At 41.1% G+C, this 10,637-nt stretch overlaps 1 protein-coding gene across 2 annotated transcripts; it reads right to left on the reverse strand.

Moving 5' to 3' along the window:
• Positions 1-5,649: 5,649 nt before the first annotated feature.
• Positions 5,650-10,290, reverse strand: LOC120470503 (uncharacterized). 2 transcript variants are annotated; one of them, XM_089122635.1, is made up of 11 exons: positions 9,893-10,290; positions 8,641-8,714; positions 8,311-8,422; positions 7,830-7,919; positions 7,564-7,644; positions 7,353-7,442; positions 7,138-7,218; positions 6,810-6,974; positions 6,436-6,510; positions 6,170-6,250; positions 5,650-5,949 (listed from the first exon to the last, which is right to left on the reverse strand). In XM_089122635.1, exons 1-11 carry the CDS (start codon positions 9,965-9,967, stop codon positions 5,908-5,910), a joined length of 966 nt encoding a protein of 321 aa, XP_088978761.1. In that variant the 5' UTR covers positions 9,968-10,290; the 3' UTR covers positions 5,650-5,907. The 2 variants fall into 2 exon arrangements, with proteins under 2 accessions (XP_088978761.1, XP_088978765.1); XM_089122639.1 differs by having other exon boundaries at positions 5,650-5,952; positions 9,893-10,277.
• Positions 10,291-10,637: the final 347 nt, after the last annotated feature.

The following is a 10,637-nucleotide window of genomic DNA, read 5'->3' on the forward strand; positions in this document are numbered from 1 at the left end:
GGTGAAAAGAGCGAAGACTCGATGCAGAGTTGATTGGCGTTTTTTTTTATATTGATAAAAAACAAACAAGGGGAATAAATTGGGAGCCAAAAAAGTCAGGTAACGAGGGAGTAGTACAGGTGGGGCAAAATAACTAATAATCAGGAAACAAGATGGGAGTCGACACAATGACAGGAAAGCACATATGGCACAACAAACACATGACAAGCACAAGCCATGTGCTCATACCAAACATGACAAAAACACATGACCAATAAAACAAATTAAAAAGCAATTGTGCTCACACAAAATGAGACATGAAGAACGATGAGAACACTCATAAGACACGTGTTCACACAGAACATGACAACAGCACACAGCTAGTGTAAAACACAAGCTGTGTGCTACACAGAACAAGACAAAACATGACATGAAAGCACGTGGCCGATGTAAACACAAAACATGTGCTACACATTACACAACACTGAACAGAGCGAACATGACAATACAGAACGCTAATGTTACGCATGAGTACGATCATAAGGTCATCCTGTGCACTCACAACCAAAAACAAACACGCGGAGAATGCATGTCCGAATCCCAACACAAAAGTGAAACCAAACTAGACAGATGTGCCGTGATTCAAACACCACGCCCGCACATGTAACAAGACACCGGACATCGACGGAAGAAATGTGGGAATTAGGTTGAACTGTGAAATATCTGATGAAACTTGCAAATACTAAGAAATATGTTACAGCAGTTTTCGAGTAAAATACACACAAAATTCGCGACGAGACTGAGCTCGAAGTCTTTAAACTAGCTTCCGCGTCAGCGATTTTTTTATTGGGTGAATTCGCTGTCAATCAAAAGGAGATGCAATCCTCCAATCATCACGCGGACGCCCGGACGCCAGGCCAGCCCACTTCCCTATTAACCCCAGAGACGCCCGGCGTCCGTGGGCGGGACATAATCGCAGCATTTATCCAATGACGGTCTAGTTTAACAGCACTGAAAAAAACTGTTCAAAGCAGCCCCATTGAAGTCAATGGACGCCGAGCTTCAACGGGGAAATGCCATAGGAAAATGCATGCACTGTGACGCGCTACAGGTATGCATGAGAAGGAGATCAAGTCAGCCGACCTGCTATTTGTATTCTGAACGAACTCGTCTTCGAGATTACCGTGTTCTAACGCATTTTTACTTAATAAAATGTTAACACAATAGTACACATTTGACCATTATTTTTTTGACATTATAGGGGAAGCTGAGCTTCCCTTGCAGTCTTAAAGAAATCTCCACTGTTCTGTACTAGTGATTCAAGAACTGCAACAACCAGTTCTCGACTCGAGAACCATAGCATAGCTGTGTGCTGAGCTGAAACCTGAATATACAGTCGACAAAACTAAAAAATCGATGCATGTCTGTCTCCAATAGCCTTCTGTAGCCTATACAGTGTATATATATTGTTTATAATGTGTTAAACATAACGAATTAATTCGTTATGTTAACACATTATAAACATTTACTAAGCAGTAAGCAGTGCACCAAATCTTGGCAAGAGTTTACATCAATGATTATATTGTTACTTAGAAATTAAATGAGCTAGCTGTTCCTGAAAATATTATTTAATAATAAATGTTTAGTAGTTTGACAGTTTTAGAATCCAATCATTATTTCCAATCGTTAAAATAATACAGTGATAGCCTACAGTTGTAACGGTCACCAGGTGGAGTGCCCTTGAGAGTCACCAGAGGGCACTCCACACCAGATGTTCATGTTTCCCTCACAACTACATTTCCCAGAACTCACTGCCCGGACTCATCACTGATCACATTCACCTGTACCTCATTCACTGATTGCTTTCACCTGTGTCTCATCCTGTTAGTGTGTCTATATATACCTTGTGTTCACGTTCAGTGTTGGCGAAGTCTTGTTGTACTGTTTGTCTGCATTTCTGAGCATTTTCTGTGTTTGTTTTCTGGTTTTTTGTGACCATTTCTGTTCTAGTGTCTGTTCCTGAGCCGGTGTCTGGTCCCGAGCCGGTGTCTGGTCCTGGGAGGGCATCATCGCCCAGGCCGCCCAAGGGGTCTTCACCGCCGTGGCCGCCCGAGGGGTCTTCACCGCCGTGGCCACCTGAGGGGTCTTCACCGCCGTGGCCGCCCGAGGGGTCTTCACCGCCGTGGCCGCCCGAGGAGCCTGCTCCGCCCTGGCCGCCTGCACGGCCTGCTCCGCCCTGGCCGCCTGCACAGCCTGCTCCACCCTGGTCTTCCGTCCTAGTCTCCAGGCCTGTGGAGCAGAATAGGGCCTGGAGACTAGGACGGAAGACCAGGGCGGAGCAGGCTGTGCAGGCGGCCAGGGCGGAGCAGGCCGTGCAGGCGGCCAGGGCGGAGCAGGCTGTGCAGGCGGCCAGGGCGGAGCAGGCCGTGCAGGCGGCCAGGGCGGAGCAGGCTCCTCGGGCGGCCACGGCGGTGAAGACCCCTCAGGTGGCCACGGCGGTGAAGACCCCTCGGGCGGCCACGGCGGTGAAGACCCCTTGGGCGGCCTGGGCGATGATGCCCTCCCAGGACCAGACACCGGCTCGGGACCAGACACCAGCTCAGGAACAGACACCGGCTCAGGAACAGACACTAGAACAGAAATGGTCACAAAAAAACAGAAAACAAACACAGAAAATGCTCAGAAATGCAGACAAACAGTACAACAAGACTTCGCCAACACTGAACGTGAACACAAGGTATATATAGACACACTAACAGGATGAGACACAGGTGAAAGCAATCAGTGAATGAGGTACAGGTGAATGTGATCAGTGATGAGTCCGGGCAGTGAGTTCTGGGAAATGTAGTTGTGAGGGAAACATGAACATCTGGTGTGGAGTGCCCTCTGGTGACTCTCAAGGGCACTCCACCTGGTGACCGTTACAACAGTAATGTGATAAACATGTTTCCAAAATGTTTTATTTTGTTACACTTACTGATGTTCAACTAAAGACATGGAAACGTACATTTCGTCCCTCAGAAAAAAATGCACGCATGCTCAGCTCATCAACTCATCAGTTCTCAGTATGTCGAACGTGTCCGAAAGAAACAGTTCTCGGTTCTGTACTGGTTATCCGACCGCTGTACCTGTATGTTCGGTAGTACACGCATGCGCAGTATCAGCTGCTCGTGCTCGTCACTTCTCTCAGCACCAACATGTCTCCGTTCAGTGAAGTTTTTGAGTTACTGAATAAAATGTACTAATGGATATTGGTTTATTTCGATTCGGAGGGACTGTCAGGCATGTCTGAAAGTGAGTAACTTTAGTAACTTGTGGTTTAGCGCTGACGCAAGACGCGAACTGTTTCGAACGATTCAGTCCGATTTAGTGTACTGGTTCGACCGGTTCACTAAAAAGAACCGGTTCAAAAGAACGATTCGTTCTCGAACCGGCCATCACTAGTCTTTGTCAGACAGAAGCGCCGCAATTGACGGCGCAATGTGGATGGCCTGCGGTGTCAGAAACGGCGTCATAGGCTGGATTAAAAAACGCCGAAAATGACGGCGAATTTGCTTTGTAAACGCCGTAATTTACGCCGTTTGTACCACAATACGCCGTAATTTGCAGCGTCTTTTCGTCTTAAACGCCGTAAACACCGGCGTTTTGAGAATGAAACGCGTTTGGAAAGTGGCGAAATGTGAACCATTTGGCTTTCCATAATCTTCCGCCATTAAACGCCACAACAATGCATAAGCCAACATGGTCATTTATTTTGAAAAAACACAATATAGCCTACTCTTCAAATGCTCGCGTGCAAAACACTTATTTCATTCATTAACATGTAGACTACAAACGTTTACATTCGTAAGTTACACGTTTCTACTTGTTGATGCAAAATTTGTAGCAATTCTGAAATTCAGTTAAAAGTAAATTTCTTTACCAAAAATGCAATAAATGATCATGTGTAGGCCTAAGTACAAAAAATAAGCTTACCTCTTCTCAACGTCTTCACATGTGTTTCATAAAATGGCTTAGAATTTTTGTCTGGATAGGCATCACGGGAAATGGCATATCACGTGGCTCATGGTAGCCTACTTAAAATGATATGCTAGATGTAATTTTTTCGCAATTACTGTAGTAGTTGACATGCCTTATGTTTTTTTTCACTTTATTTAAAAAAAGTGCACCTAGTAACTTATTTTTTTGTTACTTATAACATATAACTATATACGTTTGTAACATATAACTATATATGTTAAGTAAACGTTGAAAAGTTATGAATAGGCCTACTTAATTTTTTATGTTTGATCCAATTACTTTTGTAAGTAATGGTTGTTCGGCCAACGAATCATTTTTTAGAGTGTGTTTTATCACAACAATCTTGTATATAACTTACAATCTAATGATGAACTCACTCTCAGGCCCATTTTGTCCTTACATTCTTGCTAAAATAACTATAATGCAATAATAATAATAATTCCGCCCCTCCCTCACTTCCGGTTCTGGCGCTGGGGTTCTGAAACTGGTGGTGCTGCGGGTCTGCAGCTGGATATATCTCGCTTTTGTTTGTATTTTATATTTTATTTGATAAGCTAGCAGTCGTCCGGGCTGCTGGCCGGTATTTATGTTTTATTTTCGGTAGCCAGGAGTCGTCCGCGAGGGGCTGCTGGCAGGTAATTTGTTTGTTTATTTTGTTTAAGTAAAGTTTTATTTTTTAATATTATCCGGTCCCTGCCTCCTTCTTCCCTGAACTTTGTTACAGGGTGATCAGGCATTTGCAGTTGCTGCTCCGAGACTCTGGAACAAGCTACCCCCTGATATTCGCACAATTGCTGATGAAACTAAACTTCAAACCCACCTATTTAGGATAGCTTTTAATACACAGTAGTGTTGAGACAATTTCAAGTCAAGTCAAAACACATTTATTTATATATAGCTTTTCACAATACAGATGTTGGAAAGATGTTGTCCGACAGCACAGCCGCTCCGAATCTGCTGGGGTGGAGTCCATCTGCGCGGTACAGCCTGGGTCTCGCCATTGAATACCTACCCACCTACCCACCAACCCACCCACCTACCCACCTACCCACCCACCCATCCACCCACCTACCTACCCACCCACCTACCTACCTACCCACCCACCTAACTACCCACCTACCTAACCACCCACCCACCTACCTAACCACCCACCCACCTACCTAACCACCCACCTACCTACCTACCTACCCGAACCCACCCACCCACCTACCTACCTACTTACCTACCTACCCACCTAACCACCCACCCACCTACCTAACCACCCACCCACCCACCTACCTACCTACCCACCTACCTAGCCACCCACCTGCCTACCCACCCACCCACCAACCCACCCACCTACCCACCCACCTACCCACCCACCTACCTACCTACCTACCTACCTACCCACCTACCTACCCACCTACCTAACCACCCACCTACCCACCTACCTACCCACCAACCCACCCACCTACCCACCCACCTACCTACCTACCTACCTACCTACCTACTTACCCACCTACCTACCCACCTACCTACCTACCTACCCACCTACCTAACCACCCAACCACTAGGTGGGTGGGTAGGTGGGTAGGTAGGTAGGTAGGTAGGTAGGTGGGTGGGTGGGTGGGTGAGTGGGTGGGTAGGTGGGTAGGTAGGTGGGTGGGTAGGTAGGTATTCAATGGCCTGAGGAGAAGTGGCCCCCGACAGATCCTGGGTTTTCCCAATGAATGTGACTTGACATCTTCAGAGTTTTTCTGTGCCTGTTCGATGTCCGGCGCTTCCTTCCTACTGAACAGGTAATAATAATGTCAGACAGACAGTAACATTAAATACAAATACTGTTTGACAAAAAAATGGAAAACTGCATAGTGTGTTCAGTAGACTATTTAGATCCTGGGTTTTGCCAATAAATGTGACTTGACATCTTCAGAGTTTTTCTGTGCCTGTTCGATGTCCGGCGCTTCCTTCCTACTGAACAGGTAATAATAATGTCAGAAAGACAGTAACGTTAAATACAAATACTGTTTGACAAAAAAAATGAACAGAAACTGCTCTTTGCAAATAATTGGCATCTGTTTAAATAATTGGCACCTACCAATTATTGCCAATTATTACTAGTAATATAGTACTGTTATAGAGCTATATATATATAATATAGCTAATATAACTATATTAATTAATCAAATACCTGGACTTTCGTCCGAATGCCTCTAATAAGCGGCAGTGTTTCGGGGCCCTTGGTGTCCACCGCAGGTTTGGCCTTCATCAGCTGAGAAAGAGAGAGAGAGACAGAACAATAAGCATCAGCTGAAATCAAATTAAACAAACTTATTTATATCAGCTATGGTTACTAACATTTCTAACATGTTTACTTTTGAATATTATATTTTATTCACGGCCATCATTCGTAGTAGCCTATTCACAAACTGTTTTTCAAAATGTTTTCCCTCATACCATTTGTCGATGCATATTTTTTTGTTGCCGCTCTTCCCATTCCCTCATCGGTAAGAGAGCAGACGGCTTCAGAACCTGCAGAAATTAAACATGAAGAAATAAACAGATAAATAGATATTCAATGTTTTTTTGTGTTGTAAACGCCTCTTTAAAAATAAATCTCGCTCAAGTCCTGAGGAGCTAAACCATTTAGGGCTTTGAAATAACAATTTCGAACCCACTTGACATGCTGTTTTTCACAGGCATTAACAAGAGCAGCGTGAGCATCCAAAATGTGTGCTATTGTGTTTCACAGAAGGGTTGGAAACATGATGAAGGTGAGAAAATGAAGAAGAAATTAGCTCCGCTTTATAAAGTGTGAATTACGATCATACCTGTTTGTTGGTCTCTCCTCGGGGAAACCGTCTGCAGTGGTCTCTCCATTGCTGGACCTGTTCCCACTCAGCTTCCCAGCGTTCCCTCCTGAAATCGGATTCCAGCATCAGGATTCGCTGGTCGTTCTGCTGGTTTTCGAGAGAGATCTTCCTTTCTTTCTGCAACTGAAGACAAACACTGTTATTATCATGCATTTCATCTACTCCACGTTACTTCAAACACATCACTGTAATCGGCAACAGTACTGTTACAGAGCTATATATATATATATATATATATATATATATAATTATACAGCTAATATAACTATATGAATTAATCAAATACCTGGACTTTTTTCCGATTGCCTGTAATATGCGGCAGTGTTTCGGGGCCTTTGGTATCGACGGCAGCTTTGGCCTTCATCAGCTGAAATCAAATTAAACAAACTTATTTATATCAGCTATGGTTACTAACATTTCTAACATGTTTACTTTTGAATATTATATTTTATTCACGGCCTACTATGAACAAACTGTTTTTCAAAATGTTTTCCCTCATACCATTTGTCGATGCATATTTTTTTGTTGCCGCTCTTCCCAATCCTTCATCGGTAAGAGAGCTGACGGCTTCAGCTTCGTGGAGGTCGAATCCTGCAGAAATGAAAAATGAAGAAATAAACAGATAAATAGATATTCAATTGTACTGTTATAGAGCTATATATATATATATATATATATATAGCTAATATAACTATATTAATTAATCAGATACCTGGACTTTCGTCCGAATGCCTCTAATAAGCGGCAGTGTTTCGGGGCCCTTGCTATCGACTGCAGGTTTGGCCTTCATCAGCTGAGAAAGAGAGAGAGAGACAGAACAATAAGCATCAGCTGAAATCAAATTAAACAAACTTATTTATATCAGCTATGGTTACTAACATTTCTAACATGTTTACTTTTGAATATTATATTTTATTCACGGCCATCATTCATAGTAGCCTATTCACAAACTGTTTTTCAAAATGTTTTCCCTCATACCATTTGTCGATGCATATTTTTTTGCTGCCGCTCTTCCCAATCCTTCATCGGTATGAGAGCTGACGGCTTCAGCTTCGTGGAAGACAAATCCTGCAGAAATTAAAAATGAAGAAATAAACAGATAAATAGATATATGGTACCTGTTTAATAAATAAATGATTTACAACTGCTAATCAACTATCCCTTTAAAATGGAGTACTATGTCAATCAAGTGTAACGTCATAAACACTTAGAATTTCCCATAAATGCTGTTTTTTTATTTAAGTAATCCCTTAATACGCGATAAGTGTTGCATAAAACCCCTTAATGTCTGGCAGGTTTGTGTTTACACCGCCATTCTACATTTTTTCTTGTTCGAGAAGCTGTTGTGTTGACAAATCTGGTCCCCCTTTGAAATCGGGTTGATTTTTATCTCGATAACTTAAGCCTTAAATGCTTTTTTTGTTGTTTCTTTAAAAATAAAGCTCGGTCAAGTACTTACCATTTTACGGTCCCTCCTGGGATCTGACTCCTGCGTCATGATTGGCTGGTTGATCCACTGCTTTCCATGAGTCAGCTGTAGGAGCTCCTCCTTTTTTCTCTGTGTGTTTACACTGTAAAACCAGATATATAACATTATCATAACATAAAATAAATAACATTTTTATTACTTGTCAAATTAAATAGAATATTTTTTTAATGTTTTATTTTATTTCAAAATAATTTCTACATCTTGTTTAGATGTTTTATATATACACGAGACGCAGTTTAAATAAACACCTCGCTGAGGTACTATCTTAACACACACTGACGTCTGAGCACACACACACACCTGAGCTGTGGGCGATGGTTCCTGTTGTCCACCAGACCTTTAGTGATCGCAGGAAGTTTGATGGCCATTCTCAACTGAAACAGAGACAGAACAACATCAATAAACATATAACTAATATAACTCAAACTGAGCGGCCCAAATCTATTTAAAAATTACATGAATGTCTGTGTGTGTGTGTGTGTGTGTGTTTGTGTGTGTGTGATGGATTTCAGATTTGACTGGTGTCTTGCTACAGGTGCAGTGACGAGTTTTACGTTGTTTGGATTAGCTATAAACGCAAAATACACTACCGGTCAAAAGTCTTAGATCAGTAAGATTTTTTATGTTTTTAAATGAAGTCTCTTCTGCTCACAAGGCTGCTTTATTTGATGAAAAAATGACAAAACAGTAATATTGTGAAATACTATGACAATTTAAAATGACTGTTTTCTATTTTAATATATTTTAAAATGTCATTTGAAAGCTGAATTTTCAACATCATTACTGTTGCTGATTACGCATCAGTTTTCAGTGTCACATGATCCTTCAGAAATCATTCTAATATGCTGATTTTATGCTCAAAAAACCTAAATTATTATTTTCAATGTTGAAAACAGTCGTGTACCATTTTCCCCCCCAAAAATAAAAAATAAATTCTAACTAACCCCAAACTTTTGAATAGTAGTGATTAATGTTACAAAAGCTTTCCATTTCAGATCAATTCTGTTATTTTGAACTTTCTATTCATCAAAGAATCCTGAAATAAAAATGTAAAAAAAACTGTTTTCAACATGGATAATAATCATAAATGTTTCTTGAGCATCATATTATAATCATTTCTGTAGGATCATGTCACACTAAAGACTGGAGTAATGATGCTGTAAATTCAGATTTGATCACAGGAATAAATTACACTTCACTATACATTCACATAGACCGCTGTTATAATATTTCACAATATTACTGTTTTTTGGGTATTTTTTATCAAATAATTGCTGCCTTGGTGAGCAGAAGATACTTCTTTTAAAAACATTAAAAAATCTTACCGATATAAAACTTTTGACCGGTTGTGTATATCAGTAAATATCTATATAAGAAGCACTTAGAAGGTTGTGGTTCAAAAATAATCCTTCTGACATAAACACATAAAAACCAACAATTACTAAAACACACAAAAACTGATTTTGTTCGGGCACTTTTCACTAACTTAGTTAAATTTCACGCTATATCAAACAACGTTACTAAAAAAAGCAATTATAACCCCTTAAGTTACCTTGTCGTCGTCGGACAGGGTCCAGCTATTCTGATTAACACAGTTCACGGCAAGTTTCACAGAACGGTCGGTCATCTGCTTCTTCTTTCCTTGATGTTTGGAGGTATAAAAGTATAATACCGTGCAAGTTTCACAAATTCAATGTTCTTCCAAAGACGTTCGAAACCAAGCGGAGAGACAGTGAAGTGCAGCGGAGGCTACTATGATGTCACAGGGCAGGGCAGCGAGAGGACGCCTTGGCAGACGGCCAACGCCCACGCACATCGTTTGAATGAAAATAATCTTATTTAAAGTGAAGTTTGATATCTGTCTTGCAGTTTTTTGGGTTTTTTTTTTTAATTTATTTTTAATTTCTGTCTTGCAGTTAACCTCATATGAATAACTGTCACACGTGACCTCCCTAACTTTTTTCCTTTTTTTTTTTTGAGTTTTCAAAATATTTGAGGGCATAACCAGTGATGTAGTGGTGCCTGGAGAAGTGGGCATACTCTTAATTTATGCCCTAAATATTTTTTTAAGCGTCACAGCAAAGGATGAACGCTCTGTGTTATAAACAGTGACATGAAAGACTACTAGTCTAGCATTAGTACAATATGCAAGACTACAGAATAGAGTATAATAAATACAATAGAACACATAAAATCAGTATTATTGCATATCAGGGCCGCACAATACTGCCCTACAAAGCAAAAAGGCAGTAACTACGCAGAGTGCAGAGCTGAGAAAAATGACTTTTGCTAGGGCT

Source organism: Pimephales promelas, chromosome 2 (genome assembly GCF_988280905.1).
Source record: "Pimephales promelas chromosome 2, fPimPro1.hap1.1, whole genome shotgun sequence".
NCBI classification, from domain to species: domain Eukaryota; kingdom Metazoa; phylum Chordata; class Actinopteri; order Cypriniformes; family Leuciscidae; genus Pimephales; species Pimephales promelas.